This window comes from Trypanosoma brucei (genome assembly GCF_000002445.2).
Source record: "Trypanosoma brucei brucei TREU927 chromosome 11 chr11_scaffold01 genomic scaffold, whole genome shotgun sequence".
Taxonomy (NCBI): Eukaryota; Euglenozoa; class Kinetoplastea; order Trypanosomatida; family Trypanosomatidae; genus Trypanosoma; species Trypanosoma brucei.
Window position 1 is genome coordinate 2,063,360 of NT_165288.1, and position 26,446 is coordinate 2,089,805.

A 26,446-nucleotide genomic window follows, 5' to 3' on the forward strand; every position below is an offset into this window, starting at 1 on the left:
GGGAGAGAAGAAATTGTTTTGAACAGGAACGTTGTCATGATATCGGTGCTGTGGGACATGATCGTTAAACTGAGGGTTAGTGTTTCTGATGGTAATAAATGGAGCCTTACGTCGATGCAAAGAAAACACGTTCTTGTGTTGGTTTCACCAACGACCTTTTCGTTGCTTTTTTTTTTTGCTTTTTACACAAGGATACAGACCCACCGCATATTTTAGCATATGCTTCACCATAAATTAGATACAGTGAGCGTCATCGCACTCTTGTTGACACTCCGTGGTACCGTCGCTGACGACAACATCACTGGGGAGGAAGAGGGGACAGGGCACCGATGCATGCACAATGATGTTGCCGTTCCATACGATGAGCTTCCCTCCATGGACGCCGTTCATGATTTGCAAACGGCACACGTGGCGGAGGTTTCCAACAATACTGAAGGTGAGGGAAACAAGAGCAAAAGTGTTGAACGGAAAAATGTGCGGTTTCACATAAAATACGCGTTAGGCGAGACCTGCAAAGGAATCGGAATGACTGTTCCCACCTACATCAAGGGAACTACCAAGGAATGCACCGAGGATGATGTGCTGACGAAATGGAAACTTCGCTCTGTCAAGGTCATGATGGAGGCTGCTACAAAATTTCTTAGTTCTGCGCTTCTTGTAGATCCCCTGGAAGCGGTGAACGTTCCAGGGGGTAAGTGCTCAGGGGTTCAGGTCCCCAAAATGACCGTACCGAATGCGGATTACGTTGTGTTTGTGACGATCAACCCACGACCAGAAGAGGAAACCACGACAGTCGCGTGGGCCGCTGCGTGTCTGAAAGATACTCGGTCAGGTAGACCTGTCGTGGGCCACATCAATTTCATCCCCGCTGCCATCCAACGGAACCCATCAAGTCTTGCTGAACATGTGGCTATGCACGAGCTCGCGCATGCCATCGGCTTTAGTGATATTGCTGAAACGATGTTAAGAGCACCTAATGGATTGGGTGCGAAAGGCTCGCAAAGAGTGTATCGTAAAGGACTGGGGAAAGCGGTCACACTTATTACCTCGCCCAAGGTTCTGAAGGTCGCCCGGGAGTACTATGGTTGCCCCGGCCTTGATGGTGTTGAGGTTGAGGATGCTGGAAGTGAGGGCACGCGGGGCTCGCACTGGAAGAAACGAATTTTGTTTAACGAGGCCCTCGTTGGTAGTGTAACGTCCGGGCAGCTGTTTTTTTCTCCTCTAACTCTCGCTTACTTTGAGGACCTTGGATTTTACACGGCCAACTACTCTACCGCAGAGACGGGCATGACCTGGGGGAAGGGCAGAGGGTGCGACTTTTTGTATCAGAAGTGCGATAATCATCCCCGGGAGTGGGGAGAGTTCTGTTTTCGTAAAGAAATGTTCGTGTCCACCTGTACATTGGACCGAAGCAGCTTAGGGGCGTGCGATATTACAACTCACCCCGAGGATCTCCCTCAGCTTTATCGGTACTTTGATGATCCTCGAGTTGGCGGCTCCTCCGCGGAGATGGATTATTGTCCCACCGTAATGGGGTTTGTTAATGCGTACTGTACTGCGGAGCTAGGTTTTGCTTTTATGAACGTCTTCGGTAATGAAATGGGTGTGCACAGTCTGTGTTATGACTCCGACGTCATCACAAGTGTGTTTCCCAACTTCCCCTTCGCGGCACGATGCTTTCCAACAACGTGTACACCCTCTGGACAGCTTCTGCTGCGTGTGCAGGGGCGTACGGTTGCGTGCCCACGTGACGGTAAAGCGGGATTGGGTGACACCTCGAAGTTGAAGGGTGTTCACGGTAAGGTCCAATGCCCCCCTAGTGAGAACTTTTGCAAAAATTCTGGTAATGGTATTTCTAAGCTGCAGCTTGCGTCGGTTGCGGACGAGGTGGATGGTAGTTCAAACACGGAAAGAATCGGACACTCACTTATATCTCCTACACCGCATACATGGAACAGTGAAGACATGGGGAGCTGCAGCAGTCGCCTCGCTTGTCTGAAAGATATTCCGCCCCCCTTTCCGGCGTGCAGCCTGGCTGCAAGGAAGGTGAAGGAGTGTCTCGGGAATGATTGCCCAGGGAGTGCGCAGCAATGGCGATATGCAAATGAAGTAGGTAATAGTTGCTTGAACCCAGAGGGTATGGTGGCCATGTGTATGGATGGCTGGAGAGGTGTAAATGAATTGTGTGGGGCAGTAGATCCTGAATCCAAGTTGGGACGAAGCTACCGATCGATGCTTCCCTTCTAATGTTCGCCCCTCCGAAAGGGGGGGGGGCGAAAGCATGTTCGTTGGGCCTATGATAGCCGTCGGTATTGTAGTCGGAGATGGGGAAACATAAGGAACGTAAATACTTTTTTAGGAAAGGTTGTTCCATAATTGCCCTTCGAGTATGTTCCATATGCTTATGTACTCTCCGTTCCCTTCCCACAGTTTGTAAGCAGGCACATGCTTGTACGATTGGAGGTGATTATATGATAAATCATGTGCCCCACGAAGTAATGCCCATTCTCTTATCTGCCCCGATAAAGTTCACAATTGAAAACGCATGATGGTTCGGGTGGTGAGACGATGCCACAACATATCGGTAGCACATCACATTTGCTGAACCGTTAAGGATGCTTGAGGAACGGATAAACATCGCAAGGTGCTAGAGAACGCGAGTGCTATAGAGGGCGAGCGGGAGACGACGGTGGTTCCTCTCCAGTCTTAAGTTTGCTTCACTCAGGTGGTACGCGAGAGGCGTGTGGCTCTCCACGCTTTCCCCCATCCATCTTATGACGGTATTGACACTTCATTAGTTGTACTGCACTCGTCCGAACGTGTCATTGTTGTTTCTTCTTTTTTTTTTTTTATTGCGGGGAACTGCATGGACTGCATCAATGCTGCCAACAGTGGCTCACAGGTATACTGCAGGTCACAAGTGTCTAACCGTTTGCTGGCGCAAGGCGGTTGTTTTACGGTTCTACTTTTTTCCTTACCCTGGTGGGTATGTTTCGTAATTTTAACAATTGCACCCTTGAAATGTAGCATGTGGTGTGTTTGCCTATCAAAGAATCACAATGACTGCCTGCATTAACTGTTGCATATGTTTATATTTCGTTTCGTCGCTGTGGTTGTTTCCAAACCCGCTCAATCACTCCTTTTGGTTCACGTAGAAAGGCTGAATTTGTTGTGCCTGATCAGTAATGGGAGAGGAGGTAGTTAGGTTAGATGGACATGGCGTAACTGATGGCACGGTGGCTGGTTTGTGTGATCACCGTAATATCCGACGCGTGGAATTAACGAACTGCACCCGCATCACTGATATCAGCCCATTGGCCAATATTTTTACGCTCGAAGAGGTGGTCATACGCAACTGCCAGTCCGTGCGTTACGTTGGAACACTTGGCCAATCGCAGCCGTCTCTGCGCAGAATTGAATTCACGGGGACCCCTCTGACAGGAGAGCAGCTGCAACTTCTTAGAAGTGCGCAAGCGCAATTAATTCTTAGAGACGGCGACTTTCCAGTACAACTGAAGCAACCAGGACAACTCCTCGTCAAGGAATCCATCGATGTTGTCAAGGGCATCGTAAGTCAGTTCAAGCCTGAAGAAATTGGGATTGCCTTCAATGGTGGCAAGGATTCTGTGGTTATGATGGACATCCTCTACTGTGTCATGGGGGCAGAATTCATTTCTCAGTGTTGTGTGTTTCATCTCAACACAATCAACGATAAGGAGTTTCACGAAGTGGTGGAGTTCAGGAAGGCATTCGCTGCTGCCAGAAAACTCTCTATAGTTCAATCTGATCAGATGTTATCCATGAAGGACGGGCTTGAACAAGTCAAGAAAACGATGGGTATTCGAGTAGCTTTCATGGGAACGCGCAAAGCGGACGGTTGCCATCAAATGACTGGTGTAGAGAGAACCACGGCGGGCTGGCCTGATCTGCTGCGCGCCTGCCCGCTGTTTTGTTGGGAGTATGAAGATGTTTGGGGCTACATACGGACCTATGATCTTCCCTTCTGTGAATTGTATGAAAAAGGATATACTTCCCTTGGAGGCGCGAACAGCACCATTCCAAATTCTCACCTGTCCCGCGAGGATGGAACGTTCCGCCCCGCCTGGGAATTGGCTAATGGGAGGTCTGAGCGATGTGGAAGGCTAAGCACATGAGGAGGCGGGGTATGATGTGGTGTGGCGCGCTCGAGATGGGGAAGGAGTTCGTGCGGCAGCGCAAATTAAGGAGGTGAAAGAAGGTGAGTGGAGCTAAAGGGGGATTGTGGGCGACAAAGAACAAGTCAGTTGTGATGGGCCACGGGGTGGGTGATCAACCGTTGTTATGCGTCTTACGGTTATTTTTTTAACGATATTTGGTGCGTTTCGTGGGGAGCTGCAGTTTTGCAGTGAACCGGAAAGTGTTGTACCACTTCGGTTTTTTTTTCTGCCGCTGGAGTTTTGGCGACGTAAACTGTATAATCTGTACTGTTCAGTTGGTGATAGTTCTGCAACTTTCTTTTGCTGGTTTGCAATATTGTGTGACTCTGTACTTTGTTGACATCACACCAAAGGCTAATTACGGTACATCTTTTACAGGACAAACGAATTGGAGTACAACTTAGGGTTGTAAGGAGGAAATAGAAGTGACGAGGGAGAAAGCTGCCTTCGCTTTGGGTGTGGTGCTTCCTGTGCAATTTCATCCCTAAACTTTCTTCTTTCAGTATGAGCCGTGCCAACGTGCCGTTCAATCCGATGAGGCGGACCCCTCCGCCTCCACCCTGCATTGACACATTCACGCTCGTTCCCAGTGATTACATGTCGATGTTATCAGCAGATGGTCATAAATTCGTACTTCATCGTGACTGTGCGTGTGCCTCACCTCTTATTCGTAAGGCACTTACAAATCTCGTGGACCCCGGCGTTCCGGAGATGCGCTTCGACTGGGCCAATGGTGACAATGAGCCTCCGGTTATTTACTTTACAAAAGCGCCAACTGCATTATTAGAGGTGGTTATCAAGTATCTGTACTACAAGCATAGATATGAAGGAGATACCGATTACCGACCGCCATTCGACGTGCCACGCCAAATCGCCCTCGATATCATGAAGCTCGCGCAGGTACTCCAATGTTAACCACTCACCCTCTCTTTCGGTGGTTCTGCATGTGCATGGACATGTGATATGTTGTTGCCTCTATACCAAAAGAGAGAGAAGGGCGAAATGTGTAGGTGTAAACAGCGATTCTTCAATCTAACCATGGTTTCACACCTGCGTGTCATAACACAAGCCCCTTTTTATGATTGCCATCCGCCTCTTCTCCTCGCACGGCTTTTTCTTCTGGTTTCAAGGGGTTATCATGAAAAGGGCAAAGGCACTTGTTGTTGCCGAGCAGGCCACACCGCAAGTGATTCCATGTGAGCCGTCCTACATGGTGTGTTTAGAATCCTCTGATGGGCATCGTTTCTTAGTGGACCGAAACTGTGCTATGGTGAGTGGCGTGATGCGGCAAGCCATGCGCAACAAACTTTCAGATTTTGATGACAACAACTCCTCCCATGTGGCGGCAAACGCAACTTCCACCGCAGATGGGACGGTTTGTCCTGCCTCTCTGTCACCCACAACGTTTGAAACGGCTACCTTTTCCTCCTCCATCGCTTCCTCCGTATGCTCCGAGGATTGCGCGAGTACCATGGGAAACCTCATGTCACCCACGCAACGCGGGGAGGAGGTATGCACGATGACAAAAATTGGATCGTTAGAATATGAAGTTATTAAACTGGATGAGATACCCGGGGACCTCCTTGACCTCGCAGTGCAAGAGATGTACTACAAGTACAGGTACGATGGGGAGCCGGAGAAGCGACCGCAGGAACCAACGCATACTGTAGATATGAGGTACAAACTCGCTGCGTTGAGCGTCCTCCTAGATATGTAATACCTTGCGGATCAGTTCTATTCACAAGCAGAAGTGGTGTTTGATCATGGTCACCCAGAGGGGGAAAGGGGGTCGGCGCGTGTGTGCATGTGCATGTATTGGGAGTGTAAAATTATTGTGATATGTGGTGGAACCCCGCGTCACACAAGAAACTGTCAGAGAAGCTGCATGTAGTGTCGTTCTCCCATGCTTTTTGATCTTCACTGCTTTTCGCACCGTGTTTTCTGCTGTTCTCACCCATTGATATTTCTTTTCAGTGGTGTTTTGCCCACCAGCACCTGGTGGTGACACCGCTTGGATTTTGTTTTCCGATTTTATTTTATTTTTCGTTGGCAGTGGGACGCTACGATGAGTAGGGATCGTGGTGGTATAGAGCTTGTTTCTCATGGCAGAGGGGTACGTGACTGCTTCGAAGAGAATGAAAGCGCTTCTGATGCGCCTGATGGTGGCATGGAGTGGGTTTCCAGTGGGGACGCATCCGAGGAATGTGTTAACGACGTTGACGACATTTATAGTAACCGCGATGATAGTGGCGCTGATGAGGAAGGAAACGAGTTTGGGCGAGAATATGAGGACGACAGGGGTGAGTTCCGCAGTGGTTTTGCGACAGCATTCAGCAACATTTTAGCCCGTGACCTGGAAATTCAACAGAGACACTGCCAACAGGTGGAAGGGGCTGGTGTTGACGTTAATCCAAGAGTTGCAACCGCCGACGGCCAGGTGGCAACGGCGGGAGCGAAGGAGAAAATTTGCTGCATTTGCAAGGACAAATCTGTTTATACATGCCCTGGCTGCGGTGCCCGGACATGCAGCATGACGTGTGTGCGTGTTCATAAGGCGCAGTTCAATTGCAGTGGGGAGCGCAATGTTGCCGAGAAAGTGCCCCTAAGTGAGTTCACAGATAAGCAACTTGAACGCGACTTCCACTTCTTGGAGGACACACGTCGCGTGATAAGTAATTGTGAGCGCACGTTTCCAAAAATGTGGCGCTACACTTTTAGGGCGCTTCCTCCCCCACTTTATGCCCTACGAAAGGCTGCAAAGCAGCGAGGAGTTGTATGCCAAATAACCTCCGAGGGAATGTCTAAGCGTGACGCAAACACATCCCGGTTTGATCGCAGGACAGAAACGATCATCTGGCGTTGCCAGTTTAACTTCCACACCCCCAATTTCACCGTATCCACAGACTGGGGAAATGAAAGGCACAAACTTGGCGATATTTTGACGTACTGCTGGGCTAAAAATCCACCGGTCCACTGTTTTCACATTAATCGAAGGTACAACCGTGCCTCCAAGTGGATTGGGATTGAGGGAGAAAGGGAAGGGAAAGAAGTGGAACGGGAAGAAGAAGGGGAAAAGGACAAGGAGAATGTTGAAAATGGAAGGGAAGAGAACGAAAGTGTGGAATTCAGGTGCTCCGGTGCCAGTGACACTTTAGCCGACATCAGTACAAGAAAAGAGGACTCAAATGATGAGGATGGTGCCGTCGGACCTCTGTTCGTCGAAGTGGGTGACAAACAACAGCAACAACAAGTATGGAAGCCGTCAGTACTGGACATTAGTCCCCAGTCGCCCGAGGAAACTAAAAGTAAAGAAACTGTTTCTGCGTTCCTCTCTCTGGGTCCCGTCATTATTTTAGCGCAGGCAGAGCGACTCGGACTGGAGAAGAAGTATTTTCGGCTTTCCCCATCTCAAACCCTCAATGAGACATTGCGTACCCTCTTCTTCATCAATGAGTTTCCTGTGTTCGAAGTCATTCATGCATCAGATCTCGAGTCCTATGCTCTGGTCACGGATGCTGACAAGGAGCGGATACGCGAGAGTTTCCGTGCAGCTCCACGTCCAACGAAGCCGGAGCGCCCACCGCGTCCAACGAAATCAACCTTGACACCGGAGGAGCGTGACCGTTATGCTCAGGTGCCGTGCCGCCTCTTTCTCGCGGGGTGTTGTAAACTCGGTGAAGAGGAGTGCCCGTACAGACACTGTGAATATCAGGACGTCCCGGTTTGCCGTAGTTTCATGAAGTTCGCTTCCTGTGAAAAAGGCAACCGGTGCGTGTTTCGGCACGATGCCACCGCCGTAGCGACGGCAAGGAAACGAATGCGAGAGGAGCGCCAGGCTGTACAACTAGGCAGGCGGCGTTTTTAGCATATTATATAGTGTTATGGTGACTAGGCGCACCAAATAATTATATGAACAGCAAATCTTATTAATACAAATTCACATGCACTCGCATGTATATGTATTAATAGGATTTGCCTTTGCGGCGGGTAGTGCGGCTTTGCTCGTGCTAAATGGGCTGCTACGGCATCGGAGGTACTGTGTTGCTGCTACATGTGGAAATATAGTGAAAATTAAAAAAGAAAACCGAGAACCGTGTTGACGGTTCGTTGGAGGTGTCTATGCGAGGTGAGTTACAGCACTCAGCCTTTCAGAATGTTGTTGGATCATAAGCGTTTAAAGAAGTTAACAGTAACATCGGCATAGTAGCATTACGAATTGTCGGTTGTTATACTTACATAAAAATCTCCACAGCTTTTATAACGTTGTCTCAACCATATAAAAGTGTTCACCGGAGCAACTGGTGTGTGTCCTCTTCTCTCTTTTCCATCCGTTTGAGCGCTGCACGTTAAGTTTATACGACGCAAATTTTCTGCAAATTTCCGATCGCAGCCACTCTCGTCTGTGAAGCTGTTTTTTTTGTTCTTAGTCTTTAAGAGAAAATACTGTATCTATTCAACTTCATCTGTTGCTGCGTTAGTATAAGGATGGGCGCATCACCCACACGCCTCTTCTATGTTTTTCTCTTGTCCTTTCTGTAGTAAGTTGGCTGCGCAACACCTGTGTGCATTAGGGGTTTATTAAGAGAAGGGTGTATCATAGCCTGCACGGTTGCAGCACCAGCAGGATCAAAAGGAAAGTGCACGGGTACGGCAAACAGCGGTGTTGGACGCGGCAAGAAGTAGAGTAGGTTAAGAAGATGGGGTCAGACGATAGCGAACTAGAGGTGCTACAAGATCCCTCATCATACACCAAGTCAATTCAAAAGGATAATGGCGCACGTTGGGTGCGTGGCCTAACTCCCATTGAAACCAATGATTCGGTGAAACTTACCACAGCGCCCTCTTCAACACGCAGTTGGGTTTTACGCTGCATGAGGCACTGGCTGCTGGTGCCGGTTATATTGGGTGTCTGTTGCCTCCTTGCCTTGGCCATGGACATGGCTGATATGTGGATGACACATGGCACCACTTACCTTGAAAGGAGGCGTCACCCTTTAGATTTCCCGTTAAATGAAGATGAGTTGCGTGGGTTCACTGCGTTACAGGGGGAGAGCTTAATGCATCATTTGAGCCGAGTCCGACGTATTTGGTGTGTTTCCGTCTTATCTACGTTATTTTCCTTGGCAATTTCGTGGAGAATAGGCATCGCTGCGCGTGACTTTTTGGCCCTCTGTGGCGTTGGGGTTTCTATACTTTCACTCCTGGCGACCGGGGGGCAGTGGATCCTTTTGTGGACTGCATGTGACACCAAGCCAAAGCGCGGGAACATAGAGTGCAAAGCTCCCTTTGTGTTGTATTGGTGTCTTACTGTTGCACGCATGTGTGGGCCTTTGCTTGCTGTGTGGTTTACTGCTTCGGTATTTGATGATGTGCGGGGTTATAGGTTTTTCTGGAAAATATTTTTGGCACTGCCCGTTTTCGCTTACGTTTCCGGCGCTGCGCTCCTGGCGAATTGCTGTAAACGTGGTGGAGGATCGCCTTCATGTGATGGTGAGCACGCTGTTTATCGCTGGTGTTCGGTGGCCACGCTGCTTTCGTGGACGCAGTTAGTGGTATCGTGTTGGGCACAACACCGATTTAACGTTGTGCTCATGGTGAAGCCACATAACGAGTAAGCGGAGCATGGGGTTGTACTGCCAAGGAAATGTAAGGAACGGACATAACACTGAAGAGTGCATTGTTACAATCAGAAGCCTGAACTATGCGGAAAGTGTGCACTCCAATAGCTAGCGTGTCGTGTCGTGTCGTATAAATCTACACTCCTTTGTTCTTGTCGTGGGTTTCATATTTACACATGACTTCGTTTTCTTCTGCAACGTTTCTCAAACGTTTTAGCGACGCATATGGTGATGGTGGTACCCGGTAGTTATGGAAATAAGTTGTTTCGCTCTTTTCCGCGCTGACACACTCTCACGGAGCTGATGCGCGGCCACGTTTGGATGATTGTGTTGCTTTGAACGGCCTTCATTCGAGCTGTCGGTCTCGTGGAAATGTTTCGAGTTGCCGCGGATGGTGCCTGAATCATAATTTTCACTGAGCCCTTTTGCTGCCGTGGTGTAACTTTGTGTTTACGACCGTATGCGACCTAAACTTTTTCTGGTTATCCCCATGACTCTGGTGACCCAGTACCTGTCTTCAACCTCTGGCAATTTCTGTTAACGAACCTTTAGGTCGGCGTCTTCGAATGCTCCGCCCTGTCTTCCTTATCTGCGCGGAAATGAAAGTCCGATATGAGACGCCTATTTGTTTTCTTTACGCATTTATTTGTTTTGTGCCCCCTATTCTTATTTACTTTTTGTTTTTTTGCCTTTTGTCACATCGTATACTTGGGGCCTGAACAGGCGGGGACTGGCCGAAGTATGGCAACCCATCTCATTCCGACGGCTGCGGGCGCGGGTTTAGCATTGCGGCTCTTAGACTGTTCGGCGTGTGCACTCATGAACTCTTTATCAGGATGGAAGGTCACACTTGAGGGTCGTCGCGATATTGCCAACTTCTCCCTTGACATAATAACGGGTGGAATGATGATTGGTGGGGCGGCCGAAACGCTTGTGCCTTTTCGACTACTTGAAACCCTCCACCAAACGTTTGATGCACCTTATTCTGGTGGTACATCACACAAAGCTGCGTGGGATGCCGTACCAAGGTATGATCAGTTTGTTGTTTTGATAGCCCCATGCGATGTCCCGCAACTCATACAGAAGTTTCCTCTCTACAAGAAGGTGTGCTTGTGTGTTCCCTCGGGACCACTTTGCTCGCGTATGCTTTTTGAGAAGTACTTGGAAGAGTTCTATGCGGAGGAATTCAACCCCGCACTATCTGCGTTGGCGGACATGGGCGGCTACAAATGCACCGCGTGGCTACGGTCCTCGCTTACATGCCGCTACGAGGGACTTTACGTACCGGGTGTGCGTGTAGCAGAGGCTGCCGCGAGGTTACTAAGCTGCGATATCCTTGGCGAAGGCGGTGGTTGTTCCTGTGAGCGTGTGGTATTTGAAGAGGGAATCTTTGGTCTAACGCCCCGCTGGCTGGAAACCGTAATGAAAACGGCGGCATCATGTGGCGTTCCAATGAGGTGTGTGATGTTGGCGCTCTGCCGCGGTGAGAGTGGAAATGTCGGAGAAAACTACGTTCTCTCCAAGGCTATGGAAGTGGGCATCGACACAATAGCCGTAACAGCTGTTCCCACTCCTCTTTTTCCAGGCACAGAGGGGCTTCTGGGAATCGATGATGTCCGAACCTTCGTGTCAGGGTGGAACGACGCGGGAAACGCGGCCGCCTCCCTTGAAGAACTCGAGTTGGTGGATGATTGTGTGGAGTACTGCGCTTTGGTGCGGAAGCAATGGCAGTCGTTGATGCCAACGATATAAACGAACAGTGCCTGTGACAGCTGCCACTGTCAGTCATTTCGGTATGTCGCGTAAATATCCTTGATGTGTACATTTGCGCATTCACTGTGGTAGCCGTTGTTGTCGAGATTATTAACGAATTTCTTTGGTGTTGTCGTGCTGTTTCCTGCTGCTGATTCCATCCTAATCGTGTTCATCGGGAGACTATGAAGAACTGTGTCTTTCCGACTTCATGTTATCTTATGATTCTTAACGATACACTTCGTTGTCGTTGATATCGTCCTTAAGTGCATGTGCAACTGGTGTCCGATTAACTGTCCTACGTCATGATAGAACCGATTAATTTTTGCTTTTCCCCCCCTCCCACACACACATTCGAAGATGTTTACGAAAAAACGACTGGCTGTGCATCAGGTCCGCAGCTCTGCCACGCGGCGCACTGCGAGTGGCATCACTCGCAATGATATCGGGTGTGGTACTGTTGGTTGTAAACTCTGTGCCTCAACGGCATGTCAAAACAGTGGCAACAGCAGCTCACTCGTCCCAACAGCACCCATAATGATCCCCGACGCCGTCACCATCCTACATAATATGAATGCTATGGAGGATGCCCGAATACAGAATATTGTTCTGCTCTCCACCGTCATGTCGGAGGTGCAAGAGCGCAACAAGGCCATATATGCGCGACTCCAGCGTTTGGTAGGTGGTGAAAGAAAGCAGTGCTACGTCTTCTCAAACGATCGCCACGAGCAGACTCATTGTGTGATGCAGAGCGAAGAAACGCGGAGCGACTTCAATGATCGTTGCGTTCGTGTGGCAGGTCGATGGTACGCACAGCATCTTGCCCTCGCCTTCCCAGCCGTAACGGGCGTAGCGGAGATTCCAAGCGTTGTGTTAGTTTCACATGACAAACTACTGCAGAGTGCACCTAATTCAGCGCAGGCTGAGGAAAATATCTCTAACCTTTCGTGCCTCACACTGCGACAGTTTTTAGAGGGATGCGTAACGGCTGGAACGGACTTGCTGGAGATGATACAACCCGACAGACCAGTGGAAGGAAAGGAACAGGGATCAGCGAGAGCGCTGTTTTCCCCACACCTCGCCGAGAGTGCCTTGGATCTTGGGGTTCAAAATGGTACGTACCTTCGTGGAAAGCTGCGTGTTAGCGAAACGAATTGTTTTTTTGGCGAGATCCGCGGGCAATGGAAGGGGCACAACTTCGAGCGGGTGCTGCTGCCCGGACGGACGAACCTCAATCGTGCCATTCATGGGGACATTGTTACGGTGGAGTTACTTCCGGTGGCTTCGTGGCGCCCTTTGAGGGGTGCGAAACCAACGGAAGAGATGAACGATACCGGTGCAGGCGGTGATGATCACGAAAATAGCGGTCGTGAGGGTATCGGTGAGGAGTCAGAAGGAGCAGCACTGGCGCGTGGCTACACGCCCGTTGGCCGAGTTGTCGGCATCACCACCATGAACCGACGCCCCTTCTGTGGCAGCATCGATGTTGAAGAATTGAACAAACTGGCAGATACGTTGGACACGCTAACAGGTACGGTGAGTGTGCTGTTTCAGCCGAAGGACAATCGCATCCCCCGCATCCGTATTACTACGGCTCATCTAGGGGCTCTAAAGGATAAGAGGTTAAGTGTTATTATTGATGACTGGGGGGAGCACAGCAGCTTCCCCGTGGGTCACTACGTTGAGGTCCTCGGTACTATTGGTGACAAGGACACGGAAGCAAAGGTGATCCTTCTGGAGAATGACATACCGCACTATGACTTTAGCGAGGCGGTGTATGACTGCCTTCCAAAGGGCGAGTGGAACGTCACTGAAGAGGAACTTGGCAACCGGTTGGATCTTCGCGACCTCTGCGTTGTCAGTGTTGATCCACTTGGATGCCGAGATATCGACGATGCGCTTCACTGCCGCAGAGTGAATGGAAACCACTTGGAGGTCGGCGTTCACATCGCCGATGTTACGCACTTCCTGAAAGAGGGCACCGCGATGGACGAGGAGGCGGCGAAGAGAAGCACAAGTGTGTATCTCGTAGATAGACGTATCAATATGCTCCCTCAACTTCTCACGGAAAACTTGTGTTCTATTGTTGCTGACGAGGACAGATATGCATTCTCAATTATGTGGGAGTTTGATGAGAATTACTCTGTAGTACGTGAGTTCTTTGGGAAGACGGTAATCCGTTCTCGTGCTGCACTTTATTACGGTGATGCACAACGTATGATCGACGACCCTGAGGATGAGAGTGAGGCTGCTGTTTCCCTGCGGTATCTCATGCAGCTGAGTCGTCACTTCAGGAAAAGGCGCGAAAAAGACGGTGCCCTGTTCTTGTGTTCGCAGGAGTTTAAGTTTAAGGTTGACAACGATCACGTGAATCCAACGGACATGCAAGCATATCAGACTTTTGATTCTAACTCGATGATTGAGGAATGGATGCTTTTCGCCAATGCAGCGGCGGCACGGCGCGTGTACGCCAGTTTTCCTCGGTGGACCCTCCTGCGTCGCCATCAGGCCCCCGCTGAGAATGCTTTCGACACGCTGAATGAGGCAATACGTAGGAAGATTGGTCTGAAACTCGACGACACCACATCCCTTGCGTTAAACGAATCGTTAGAGAAATGTGTTGATCCATCTGATCCCTATTTCAACAGGCTTATCCGCACCCTTGTCACTAGATGTCTGCGTCAGGCACAGTATTTTTCAAGTAGCGAGGTGTCGAAGGACGAGTTTCACCATTTCGGTCTTGCCATGCCTATTTACACGCACTTTACCTCCCCTATTCGTCGGTACGCGGACGTAATTGTGCATCGGCAGCTTGCAGCAGCGCTCGGAATTATGGATGTTAGCGAAGCTCATATGGTTTCCGTTAAGATGGAGGCATTGGCCTCCAATCTTAACTACCGCCACGAGCAAGCGCAGAAGGCTGGACGCGACTCGCAAAATCTCTTTACAGGATTCTACTTGCGTAACTTCGCAAACCAGGAAATACCATCGGAGGACGGTTATGTGGTTAAGTTGTCGGAAACACATGTGTTTGTTCTTGTTCCAAAGTATGGCCAGGAAGGGAAAATCGCGAAAGAGACGCTGGTTCGCGTGCCCAACTTACTTGATAAGGTGAAGGTTGGTATTGAAGTGCGGCAACGCGGTGATGTGCTCCGGGCTTCGCTAGTCTTTTCGATTATTGGTTTAACGAAGGGTTGTGAGGACGTCAGTGAACCAGTCGCAATAGCGGGTGAAGATTTACCGTTGAAGAGGCAGCGGCTGGAGGAGGGGCAACAGTAAACAAGCCCAACAGATAGCTGCGCCTTCATCTTGAGACTGGTGGGGCTGTTCGCTTCGAAGGGTGGTGCGCAAACGGTTGCCGGTGATAAGCTTTTCAGGCGTTTGATGCGAAATGATTTAATCGAAGATAAGTGTAAGTCATAATCAGCTCACAGACGGCCGTTGCCCGCCATTACTGGGCCTTTAACATCCTTTCCCTCTTTCGCTGTTTTCCCTCTTCTTTTTTTGTTTTTTAGCGCACTGTATTAACATTATTATTCTGATTCCTACTTTGCATACTTCCCCGCCTTTTTTGTTCTCCGTTGTGGTACCACGCGTGACACAATGCGGATGTAGCTGGTATCCTTCATCATTTGTTTTCGGCATGAATGGGAGGCTGTACTGTTTGATCCGGCGTATCACCTCCCCACCCGTGGCTACTCGTTTGATTAAGGAGGAATTGTGCTTATCCATGGCTGCCATTGCGCGTCTGCCTCTACGAAGGGATCAACTGGCACATGTAACGAACACGGAGGCCATAACTACAAGGGCGCAACGCATCAGCCATTTATGCACTCCCACAGAACTAGGAATGATAGCGGAGGGTGCCGAAGCACTCTCTTGTAATCGTTTCGATCTGGCAGATGCTCTCATTGATGGTGCGTATGAGTCTGTGCGCAGAGCAGCTTCATCTACGCGCCTGAGTCACGTAAGTGCAATTGCTCGGTATTCGGCTTCAATTAAAACTTATGGCAACGAAACAATTACCACCCTTCTGAAGGCGGGTGCGAGTTTGCTTCAAAAGAATGACTCGGTACCCGTGCTGAAATCGTTCTTGGGTGTCGCTCAATCACACCTCACAGATGGAGAAATGAGGGTGTTGATTGATGAAATGTGCGCCAAGGCAACGGAGGAACAACGCCTCTGTATTAACAGCATTGGCACGCAGTCTTTGGCCAAAGACGCCGCGAAGTGTGGGGAGGAGACGTTAACGAAGGGAAACGAAGACGGGGACGAAACTGCTGTCGATGATGAGGAAACACAAGCATGGGATATGTTACGCGCACGGCAGTGGATGTTACAATTGGTGAGGTGTGGGAAGCCACCAACGGCAGCTGAGGCGGTGCAGGCGATGGAGCTCTACGCACACTTTGCCGTTCGGGACTTTGTTTTACATGAAAAGATTGAGGACTTAGTACTGTTAGTCCTTCCTACCGGCAACAAATTTCATTTGAACGAAATGCACAAAATAGTACTGAGGTCTCCCAACCTCTTCCCGCGAGTGCGCAATACTCTAGGCCAAGATCATAGCGGAGTTTCCGATGTCCACCGTGCCGATCGCGGTGTTGAGTGGAGTGACGATCCCGCCTCTTCCCTAACAACAACCTACACAACCTCCAGGGCATACAGTATGTTGCTGCTGGGTCAGAGATTGTCAGAGGACATAATGTTTGATGTCGTACAGGAGCAGAGTGAAACCATTCCCGTTGATGTGGCGGCGCAGGCGGCATGTCTATTTGCTGAAAAGGGTGACATTCCTGAAGGCGTCATCTTGCGCCTCTCGGCAGAACTCGAACACATTAGTCCACAAGGAGTTACGGCGTTTGTCAGGGCAGCTCGACGCGATTCTTCCGGAGCATTGCTGCCCCACTACGCGGCCGTTCTTAACCGGTTTACTGAGAGGGATCTCTGTGACACGCCACTGGAGACGCTGCTGCAAATGTGTGAAGTGTTTGCACTACCAGCCCCCCGAGGCACCAGTGAGGGAGACAACGACTCTATAAATGAGTCCCAGAGTAAGTTTCAGAAAGCGTTGATAGTGCGGCTTTTCTCAGTGATACAGGGTTCCCGCGATGTGCCGTTCCTTTGTAAAGTGGCGAAGGCAGTGCGCGCGTTCGACGCAAATGACGAGTTGATACAATTTGTTTGTTCTTCCATCTGCGCTCAGGGGGCTCTCTCCGAATGCGAAGCACTCATTGCGTTTGATATGATACGATGCTGCGACTTTGTTTATGAGCCGCTATTAGACGCCATGGAACCCGTGTTCCGCCGACTTGTCGAGTCTGTGTCCGCGATGTTGGAAGGTAAGTCCACCATCAATGATGTAGAAGTACGACGCTGTGCCTGTTTTGCCACGCTTCAGTCAGAGTTTGACTGCCCCGATTTTGAAACGCTGGCATCACTTCTGGTGCACACAGTGGAGAAAAATGTGACCGGCTGTCCTGTCGAGCTCATCCCGTCGGTTGGATTGCTCTGCGTCAGGACGAGGCGCACAAGTGCTCTTTATATCGTTGGCAACAAATTAGAAGGGAACATGCAACAGCTGTCTGACGATGCCATTGGCGAGTTAGCGCGGCTGCTCGTGGGCACAGAGAATTTGGCAACAAAGGAGCTGGCAGTCGAATTTCAATCCGTTGTTGTGAGTCGTCTGTTACGCCAACAATCTTTACCACCGGACGTTGTCGCCTTGTCGGCTGTTGTATGGCTTCGACAGGGTGACAAAGTGGGGACTATCGACGAACGGTCAGTTGATTACATTATCAAGTGGATGTACGCAATCGGTTCGAGTGTGTACACAGATTTGTGCCTTGCAGTTCACTTGTCGGCGTCAGTGGAGTCGCTCTCGAACGCGCTCATTGATGATCTCCCGAGGAGACTGGAGCTGCTGACGACCAACGAGATGGCGAATGCTATATTTGGTCTCGGTGAGGTTTCTGATATGGGAGCACGCCTTTCTCACCAACTGGTCGCGGAGAGATGTTCGGACTACGTTGTTGATCATTCGCAGGAGTTCTGGAGTGGGAAAGTTATTGCGCGGCTTCTGTATGGTTTCTCGCGCATGCATTGCACAAAGCGAAGCCTATATAACGTGTTCGCAACGCGCCTTGCTCATCGGCCAGTGTTTTCCCTTTTGGATCAAGAGGCAATCAGTTTTGCTATAGCCGCCTTTGGAAGGGTGAAGTACCTCGACAAGAAACTCTTTGACCGCTTCACGCGTTGGATATTGGATCACTCAAAGGATCTGAACGCTGCGGAGTTACTCTTGACTATAAGGGGTGTCAGCCGCGTGATGTTGTTGAACGACCAACTGTACGACGACCTTGGGTCAAAGGCCGCAGAGAAGGTAAAAGAATTCCCAATCGAGTCTCAGTGCGTGCTTTTGTCGTCTTTTGGGTCACTCGGCGTTGAACACGAGAGGCTCGCGTCTCGGATGGTTTCAAGCATCGCAGAGAATAGGGAAGAGTTGACAGACGCTACCAAGGCTGTCGATGTCATTACCTCCCTGTGGTCAATGAACTATGACGTTGAGGACGATAAGCATGTGGCACAACTGGCGGATTGGGTGGTGCAGCGGGCGGAGGAACTGACTGATGAGTCTATTGGTAAGTTGTGTCTTGTGTTAAGCGACACTAACTGGCGACACGTTCCACTTGTACGAGCAATAGCCGAGCAGTCGGTACGATTGCAAGGTCAACAAAGCATTTCTCCCAAGTGCTGCAGGGAGGTGCTAGATGTGCTCGGAACCTTTATGATACACCATCAGGGTGCCCGCGAGAATCTTTCGGCACTCGGTAGGAGTATAAGCAAAGAGAGGATTCAGCTTTCTGAAGAGGAGGAACAGCATCTTCAGCTTCTATTGAGACGCTGACGGTTTGCTTTTTCACAGAGAACTTTCATGGATGATGTTTGACCATTATTTCTTGCCACGTTGTCCCTAGCACTCTCCTTTTACCACTTCTCAGTTGTCAACACGTGCCATGGGCCACTACCAGTGTAATTTATTTATTCTTTTTTTTTTGCAAGACTGGCAGGCAGGAAGGCGCCGGTGCGTGTGAGAAGATACATGCCCCTAAATGCAAGGCATCTACCCTCCCCCTCCGTATGATTGCGCGCACGGCATTTCGCATAATAATTTATCATATGTTTGTGAGCGCGGCACGCGACGGAAGGACCGAGTAGCGAGTGGTGTTGATGGAAAGTTAAGTGGAGAGAGACGGCCAGAAGGGGGTTACTTAACGGTTTCTGCACGAATAATAATTTTAAAAAATAGGATCTGTGTAGTTGCGGCAACGTAAATATACGTTTGCGCGTGAAGAGTTGTGAGGTTGTTCCGTCGTGTCCGTGTGCTGCCCTAGGGTAAGAATACGTGCATGCGCACATGCTGTCTAACGCACTTCTTTTTCCCTTTGCTTTACTTTATGTCTGCCCCGTTGAGGATACATAAGGTGTGGGTGGGAAGCTTCACAGGAGTCGAATACGGGCAGCCATTAATTATTTTTTTTAGTTGGTGCTTCGATTTGCATTAATCACAAAAGATGAAGGACCAACGAACCACTATTCTTGATTCCGTTCTCGACACGATCGGTTCAACACCATGCATACGCCTCAATCGCCTGCCGAATATGCACGGGATCCAGTGTGAAGTCGTGGCTAAATGCGAATTCTTTAACCCGGGGGGAAGCGTGAAGGACCGCATCGCGCTAAAAATGGTGCTTGACGCGGAGGCCAGTGGGAGACTTCCTCCTAACAGCACGCTTGTTGAGGCAACGAGTGGAAACACCGGCATTGGCCTCAGTTTGGTGGGCTCCGTTCGGGGCCACCGCGTGGTGATCACAATGCCAAAGAAGATGTCCCATGAAAAGGAGGTGGTGGTTCGCGCTCTAGGGGCTGAGGTTATCCGAACCGAAACTTCGCTGGCATGGGACCATCCAGAGAGCCTTATTGGTGTGGCACGCCGCCTGGAAAGGGAGGAGGGTTACGTGTTCTTGGATCAGTACAGGAATCCAAGTAACCCAGGGGCGCACTACGAATCTACGGGACAAGAGATATACGACCAGTGCGGTGGGAAGGTGGACATGGTTATTCTTGGGGCCGGTACTGGAGGCACAATCACTGGCGTGGCGAAGAAGCTGAAGAGTTTGCTCCCTGATGTTATTGTGGTCGGCGTCGACCCCGTCGGTAGTCTTCTGGCCGATCCCGCTAATCCACCAAAGGATGCCAAACCATACTTGGTTGAAGGTATTGGTTATGACTTTGTGCCAGATGTATGCGAGAGAGAATATGTGGATAAATGGGTAAAGTCCACTGACAAGGAAAGCTTCGAACTGGCATCACAATTGCACCGTGAGGAGGGCCTATTGGTGGGGGGTAGCAGCGGTTCCGCCATGTGGGGAGTGCTGCAGGCGGCGAAGGATCTTGGCCCGAACCAACGTTGTGTTGTGGTCTTCCCGGACGGCATTAGGAATTACATGTCCAAGTTCCCTGATGTAAACTGGAGGATTGAGAAGAAACTTGAGTCCGGTGAGGTGACACGTCCCACATATGAAAACCTACAGGCAGAGCTTGAGGGTACGAGGAAGAAGCTGGCGGAATATGAAGCCAAACTCGGTTTAATTGGGAAGTGATATTCTGGCAGTGAAGCGCAGGAAGGCACTGCGAAAAAAAAGGGGGGAAAAGCGGAAAAGACTCAACCAGCGAGTAGCCTGTACTTGAGGAGGTGATACGTGCTTTATTTTATTTCTTAATTTCATTCTATATTTATATCGATTTCGTCGTTGTTATTTTATTCCAGGACATGTGCGGGGGACATCTGGCTTAAGGTGGTCGTTTAACTATAGGGGTTGTCTGCCGCAACTTTCCCCATATTTTGGATGTTTTCATTTTTCGCGTTCGTTATATTATCTAATTACCCGCCGGACCGCTTCTGTGTGTGTGATAAAAGGCTTTACAACGGTATTCTGGTGAGCGGAGGCACCTCGCGCATCGTATCTATCTATAAATAATAATATATATATATATATATATATATTCTTCGCATTTGGGAAGTGGGTAGCTCGGATGCGAGGCGCTGTTCTTTGTTGTAAATCCAGTGTGCTCAGCCCCCGCCGTTTTTATTAGTCATCGACTGTTACTATTATTATCATTTATTTATTTTTTTCATCCTGGGCACTCTATCAAGCTCAGACGCACGCATATTCACGCTCATCTAAAATAATTTTGTCCAACAAAAAAAGTGAGGATGGTTGGGGAGGAGTAAAATCTCTCCTTCCTGTTAAAACATAATTTTCTGACAGCGACATTTGGTACTCTGTTAGTAAGCCCGACGGTGTTTTGTCCATCTTCCCCATATATTCATGGACTTGGACGCGTCGCTGGACGTTTTTCCACTCATCTCCATCAAAAATTCCCGTGGTTTCCGCCACTTTATTTCCTTTCCCACTTCCCCTCGTTTCCCTCAATTAGAGAACAAAACTAACCCTTTATCAGGGCTAAATATTCACTTAGTTACTTGCCGCAAAAAAAAAAAAGGGAATTTGTAGCGGGGGTTGCGGAGAGCGATATTCCGTGGGGTCCCCACCGGCGCCAGGTGTTGACTTCCTTTTTTTTTTTGCGTCTGCGGCTTCATGTGATGCGGGTGTGCATCCGGACACCGCTGCGCTTGGTTGTTATTTGAATCTGGCCTTGGTCATTTTTTGGGGGATCACCGCCGCGGATGGAGACGTACCCCCCGTCCCGAATTTTTATTTCTGCCGGGGGTTTGCCTTAATTTTTTTGCTTAAACAATGTCCTTTGCCTTCTCACCCTTCTCTCCTTCACTTAAGCGCGGCGATGAATGCGGACGAAAAAACGCGGTATGACCGGCAAATGCGGCTCTGGGGGAAGAGCACGCAGGAAAGACTACGGAGGACGGAAGTCAACATCAAGGGCATAACTTCCGCCAATGCAGAGGTGGCCAAAAATTTGGTGCTCGCCGGCGTCGGTTCCGTCGTCTTGGACGATACGGCCCCTGTTGAGGCTGCCGATCTTAAGCACAGTTTTATTCTTCAGGGTTGTAAGTTGGGGGAACGGCGGGGTGAGGCTTCGGCGGGGAAGCTCCAGTCGCTTAACCCGTACGTGGCGGTGTCGTCGAGTCGGGAAATTAGAAATAGGGATGGGGCGCCGCAGAGCAACTCGTCGCTTCGGGTTGTTTTGGCACGCGCAAAGTGTGAGGCTGACATGCTCGAGTGTGCGGGGGATCCACTGAGCGGGTCAGCGGATGTCATGCTGCTCACGGTCGACCTCGGGCACCTGACAGCGGGCTTCTTCCTTTACAGGAAACAAAAGATCCCTTTCGTGGCGCAATTAAGAGCATTACTCGATGAGGAAGTCGGCACGAGGCCCGTTGTGTTCCAGCGGGTGCTGTTGTTGTTAAAAATGGCTGAATGCCCACAGGAGCTTAATTACTTTGAGCGTCTTCTCTTTGCTAAGGATTTTGTGCGTCAACGTAGTCTGCTGCAACTGACGCGTGAAGATATCGAGTTTGCCGCGGCCGCCACTGGAGAGTTGATGCACAGCACCGCGATCGAAACCACAGTGGCGGGAGGCGTGTTTGCTCAGCTCATTATTCACACAATAGGAATGGGAAGCGAAGAAATGGGAGAAGGAGAATATGCCTGGGCAATTAGTGACACCAGCGACGGTGTCGAGGTTCAAGTGGGGCACCTGCGCAACCCGTAGAGGGATCGATGCGCTCATAAGGCACGCAGCGCATGTGTTTTGGTCCGTATATTTCGTACCTTTCGCAGGCTGGATGGGATTGTGTGCAGCTGCCAACCAAAGTATCTCGTTTTCTACTCTTATGAGGGGGGGGGGGGGTTGGTTGGTGCCAATAAACTTATTCGGCGGTGTGCCTCTATTCAGGGGATAAAATGCGAAACTGCCGCAAACAAAACTCATCGCAACCTTTTCTCTTGCTTTTGTCTGTAACACTAGGTGCAGCCCCAAGGGTCAATCTATTGTTTAGCGAAGGCTCGTTGCCAAGTCTTCATGTGACGGTGCCCCCAACAGCACCTGGAAGTTGTACGGGGAGTGCTTGCCGCTGGAAGTAGCTCTCTCCTATCATTTTTTCTTTGTCCGCCAGGTGGGGTTGTTGAGATGTTGACGTCCCACAAACACATGTAACGATTTGCGTGGGTTAGTTGGTGCACGCGCACTCCAAATAATTCATGCCCTCGAACAGCCAACGCGATTGGGGCTTTGGAAATGTGATCTACGCTTGCGCCAACTTTTAGAAGATGTAGAAGAGAAGCCGCATTGCCCAACACCGCCCCAACACTTTAAACACACCAAGCGGCAGCAGAGTTAGAACTGAGAAACCATCCGGTTGCCCCGAGAAAGGGTACAAACGTGCACGCCGTCAGCACATACTACCATTGGCATCGAAACCATTGCGACAAACAAATATAAACCGGCAGGAACCGATAGGAAATTTACGGAAGTAAAACTGTAAGCGCGCGTTCTTCCAAAGCACTGGCAACGCATGAGAAAGTGGGTGTGGATATGCACAATTACCGATGGGTCGACGTCCTCCACCATCATCGGGCCCAAACCACATAACACTCACGCCGTCCAGACATCCTTCAAATACCGTTCATCAGTTGCGAGTTTCTCAAGCAATGCCGTCGCCTCATCCTCCTTCATTGCACCATATTTCTGCGCGATGTCCAGTAGCTGCCTCTCGACATCCCTCGCCATATTCTTTGCATCCCCGCATACGTAAACATTTCCTCCTCTGCTGATTATTTCCCATACTTCCTTCCCGCGTGCCGCTAAGCGGTGCTGCACATAAACTTTATCCGCTTGTTCTCTGCTGTAAGCAACATCCCGCACGGAGAGTGCCCCATTCGATAGACACTTCTCCATAAAGTCGGCATATATATGATCCTCCTCACGCCTCCTGCAACCAAAAAACAAAAGTGCATCACCAACTTTGTTACCCTTTTCCAGCCACGCGCTACGGCGGTGGAGAAATCCAATAAAAGGCGCTACACCCGTGCCCGGGCCAATCATGATGATTGGTCGATCCTTAGCTCGAAGCGGAAGGTGGAAGTTAGATTTTCGCACAAACACGGGAATGTTTTGACCCACGGCTGCCTGCTGAAGCAAATTCGTGCAGAGGCCACCCTCGACCACAGCAACAGTAATGGCCACACTCGTCGGGTGGGTCAGAGAATCAGACGAAATGGAAAAATACCGTGGGGCAATCCGCGGCATCATCTCCAAGAAGAAACTCAGCGGGGGAGACATCGACTTGAATCGCTGCAAAAAGCCAAGGACAGTCCTTAACTCCAAAACAAGCTTGCCATACGCCTCCACCGACTCGGGTTCAGTACTCAGCAGTTTTAACAAGGTGTCCTTTTCAACGGGATCAGTGCAATGGTGGGCGAAAGCACGCAAAGTAGACTTCTTGGGGGGCCCGGCAAGATCGATGTACCATGTGAGTGCAGTGCGAATTGACACGCGACAAGGAAAAACGTTCTTGCCAGTTGCTCTGTTCTGCAGCGAGATGACCTGACTTGATTCTTGCTCGCTCACGCCCAACACCCGCAGATAAGTGTTCACCATTTCGCTGGGGTTACTAGGAAGAACACCGAGGTGGTCACCAGCCTGGTAGGAGATAACAGTTTCTGATGTATCAAACTCAATTAACCTTGTACTTCTTCCGGTAGCATTGCTCAGCAGCTCCTTGTTCACCTTCACTGGTGCCCAAGAAGGCAATCGTTGTGTTGGTTCCAACACTGACGCGAGCTTGGGGAACGGCAACGGGGCCTCTTCCGGAGGTCCCCATAATTTCATTCGGCATTCGGGTGCCACGGGTTCGGTTGAGTTCGATTTCAGTACTAGAGAAAGTGCGCGTCCCAAGACTGGCCAGAGGTTGTGACACCAGTTATCAAATTCTTCTTCGATGCTATTTCCACAGTCGCCATAACCGAGGGGATAGAAACGTTGAGCACCTAACTCAGACATGCGGCGGTCCACCGTGATGCCTTCACGGCAAAAGAACTTGTATTGCCGGTCCCCGAGGGCAAACACTGTGTATTTCACCCCACTTAATTCCTCTCCCACTGCACGGGAGTCGTCTACCAACCACTCATGGAACCCGACCATGGTGTCCGTGGGTTCACCCTCACCATACGTGGCGCAGATAATAATGACATATTTTTCCCCTGCCAAGTCGGACGGACGATAATTTTCCACGTCAGCAAGTTTCATAGGGACACCCAGTCTCAAGCCCTCTCGCGTAACAGTCTTAGCAAACATTTCAGCAGTACCTGTTTGCGAGCCGAAGAGAACGCGAACGTCGACTCGAGAAGACGGTTGTGAAGGATATTGAGCAACCCCTACAACCTGTGGTGCGGCGGTTTTCCCCCTACCCCCACCACCGCGTATGAAAACCCCGGCAACGAACCATGCAAGGACCGCGATAATGGCGGTGGATATCACGAGGAAAATCATGAGATACAACGCCAACTATATATAAAAATAACCTTAAAACGAAACGCGCGCGCACACACACACACACACTCACAATGTTTGTGATCGCTAACCCGACTCCGAATACGAAAGAGGGAAAGAGAGAATGGGGAAATTGAGCGACAACTTCACACCACTTTCGTGCCGCCACAAAAAACACCAGTCGGCGCGTTACCCCACATTAGTGTCCATATTTCGTGTGTTTCTTGCTCGCTTTCACGCACCGACGAATCTCAATGCCGTGAATACTCCTGTTGGGAACAGTGCGTGCTGAACCTGCATTAACATAATTCCAAGGAACCCCCAAGAACAGGAGAAACCCCCTCTTCAAACCAACTCCCGTCCTCATCATCTACTCGTGTTGGCACCCATGACCGTAAGGCGGGAACCTAACGAATTCAAAACAGCCTCCTCCCCCCCCCCCCCAGTGTACACGGATGGGGGCACGTTTATGTAGTGATAGGGTTTGAAATGGATAACGTCGTGTGCCGATCCAGCCCACCTCGTTTCTTTCCTGGTTGGAGCGGAAAAAGCGATGGACCCATGACGGTGGACAAACACACCCACAGGCCCCGTGCAGCACCGCGCGGCCGCTCAGAGCCGTGGAGAAACAGTTTGGTTGATACAATTTCCAAACAACGGTCGCTATAAAGCAGAAATGTGTCACATGTGCAAACCCAACGGTGTTGTTGATCAGTGAGAGCTTCGTCAGGGGTAGAGAGGGGTTGTCCGGTAATGCAGGGCATCGGCACTCCCTGTGGCGGGGCCTCAGGTTCAGTTCGACAACCGACATGCAGTAGTTACAAATGATATGACGCGATACGTACGTTTGGCATACAGGCGCACAACGAGAGGGGGCCACGAACGGTGCGAGCGTTTCCTTTACCGTTTTACTTCGAACCCCTTTCGTTTTTGCTCCGTTTCCCATATCAGCTCTCGTTACTAGCGCCAGTCTACCGAACAGTTCGTGCGAAGTCGCCATGAACCAGTCTAGAAATGGGAACACTCAAAAGTGTCGTTCTCCCCTCTCCAAGATGTGTATTTCGCAACGAACGTTGCCCCCAGAAGCCATCTGCTGTTTTCATTAGGTTCCATTACCTTTGGCGTGCTCGGTCCAGTGAATTCGCTTTTCTCGTCTCTGCACACCCACCCACTGGGCAGCTTCACCTGCTTCTCCTTCGACGTCGTGCGGCTACGCAACGCCTGTGGAGTAACGGCCCTTTTTCTTCGGTTATGGCGAACTGAGCTCCCGCTGTGAGGTCATGGGGGGAGCATTAGCCCATTCCCTCTCCCTCATCGGCTCCTTGTGCTGCTTGCGCCTTCACTGAG

General features: G+C 50.2%; 12 protein-coding genes across 12 annotated transcripts, besides 2 other annotated features; 11 read left to right on the top strand and 1 right to left on the bottom strand.

The window, feature by feature from the left end:
• Window positions 1-219: 219 nt before the first annotated feature.
• Window positions 220-2,247, top strand: Tb11.02.5310 (major surface protease A, putative; the record flags this gene model as incomplete). The annotated part of the gene is made up of 1 exon (XM_823726.1): window positions 220-2,247. One exon carries the CDS (start codon window positions 220-222, stop codon window positions 2,245-2,247), a length of 2,028 nt encoding a protein of 675 aa, XP_828819.1.
• A 938-nt stretch (window positions 2,248-3,185) lies between these two features.
• Window positions 3,186-4,154, top strand: Tb11.02.5320 (phosphoadenosine phosphosulfate reductase-like protein; the record flags this gene model as incomplete). The annotated part of the gene is made up of 1 exon (XM_823727.1): window positions 3,186-4,154. The coding sequence occupies one exon, from the start codon at window positions 3,186-3,188 to the stop codon at window positions 4,152-4,154; it is 969 nt and encodes a 322-aa protein (XP_828820.1).
• Window positions 4,155-4,700: 546 nt separating this feature from the next.
• Tb11.02.5330 (hypothetical protein, conserved) lies at window positions 4,701-5,111 on the top strand (the record flags this gene model as incomplete). Its single annotated transcript, XM_823728.1, has 1 exon — window positions 4,701-5,111. One exon carries the CDS (start codon window positions 4,701-4,703, stop codon window positions 5,109-5,111), a length of 411 nt encoding a protein of 136 aa, XP_828821.1.
• A 163-nt stretch (window positions 5,112-5,274) lies between these two features.
• Tb11.02.5340 (hypothetical protein, conserved) lies at window positions 5,275-5,913 on the top strand (the record flags this gene model as incomplete). Its single annotated transcript, XM_823729.1, has 1 exon — window positions 5,275-5,913. The coding sequence occupies one exon, from the start codon at window positions 5,275-5,277 to the stop codon at window positions 5,911-5,913; it is 639 nt and encodes a 212-aa protein (XP_828822.1).
• Window positions 5,914-6,261: 348 nt separating this feature from the next.
• Tb11.02.5350 (hypothetical protein, conserved) lies at window positions 6,262-8,061 on the top strand (the record flags this gene model as incomplete). The annotated part of the gene is made up of 1 exon (XM_823730.1): window positions 6,262-8,061. One exon carries the CDS (start codon window positions 6,262-6,264, stop codon window positions 8,059-8,061), a length of 1,800 nt encoding a protein of 599 aa, XP_828823.1.
• Window positions 7,222-7,313: a sequence feature (GA-rich).
• Window positions 8,062-8,893: 832 nt separating the features above from the next.
• Window positions 8,894-9,811, top strand: Tb11.02.5360 (hypothetical protein, conserved; the record flags this gene model as incomplete). The annotated part of the gene is made up of 1 exon (XM_823731.1): window positions 8,894-9,811. The coding sequence occupies one exon, from the start codon at window positions 8,894-8,896 to the stop codon at window positions 9,809-9,811; it is 918 nt and encodes a 305-aa protein (XP_828824.1).
• A 615-nt stretch (window positions 9,812-10,426) lies between these two features.
• Window positions 10,427-11,566, top strand: Tb11.02.5370 (hypothetical protein, conserved; the record flags this gene model as incomplete). The annotated part of the gene is made up of 1 exon (XM_823732.1): window positions 10,427-11,566. The coding sequence occupies one exon, from the start codon at window positions 10,427-10,429 to the stop codon at window positions 11,564-11,566; it is 1,140 nt and encodes a 379-aa protein (XP_828825.1).
• Window positions 11,567-11,926: 360 nt separating this feature from the next.
• Tb11.02.5380 (exosome complex exonuclease RRP44p-like protein) lies at window positions 11,927-14,845 on the top strand (the record flags this gene model as incomplete). The annotated part of the gene is made up of 1 exon (XM_823733.1): window positions 11,927-14,845. The coding sequence occupies one exon, from the start codon at window positions 11,927-11,929 to the stop codon at window positions 14,843-14,845; it is 2,919 nt and encodes a 972-aa protein (XP_828826.1).
• Window positions 14,846-15,209: 364 nt separating this feature from the next.
• Window positions 15,210-18,473, top strand: Tb11.02.5390 (hypothetical protein, conserved; the record flags this gene model as incomplete). The annotated part of the gene is made up of 1 exon (XM_823734.1): window positions 15,210-18,473. The coding sequence occupies one exon, from the start codon at window positions 15,210-15,212 to the stop codon at window positions 18,471-18,473; it is 3,264 nt and encodes a 1,087-aa protein (XP_828827.1).
• Window positions 18,474-19,140: 667 nt separating this feature from the next.
• Tb11.02.5400 (cystathionine beta-synthase, putative) lies at window positions 19,141-20,229 on the top strand (the record flags this gene model as incomplete). Its single annotated transcript, XM_823735.1, has 1 exon — window positions 19,141-20,229. The coding sequence occupies one exon, from the start codon at window positions 19,141-19,143 to the stop codon at window positions 20,227-20,229; it is 1,089 nt and encodes a 362-aa protein (XP_828828.1).
• A 380-nt stretch (window positions 20,230-20,609) lies between these two features.
• Window positions 20,610-20,633: a microsatellite.
• Window positions 20,634-21,433: 800 nt separating this feature from the next.
• On the top strand, window positions 21,434-22,321 carry Tb11.02.5410 (ubiquitin activating enzyme, putative; the record flags this gene model as incomplete). The annotated part of the gene is made up of 1 exon (XM_823736.1): window positions 21,434-22,321. The coding sequence occupies one exon, from the start codon at window positions 21,434-21,436 to the stop codon at window positions 22,319-22,321; it is 888 nt and encodes a 295-aa protein (XP_828829.1).
• An 882-nt stretch (window positions 22,322-23,203) lies between these two features.
• On the bottom strand, window positions 23,204-25,099 carry Tb11.02.5420 (NADPH--cytochrome P450 reductase; the record flags this gene model as incomplete). Its single annotated transcript, XM_823737.1, has 1 exon — window positions 23,204-25,099. One exon carries the CDS (start codon window positions 25,097-25,099, stop codon window positions 23,204-23,206), a length of 1,896 nt encoding a protein of 631 aa, XP_828830.1.
• Window positions 25,100-26,446: the final 1,347 nt, after the last annotated feature.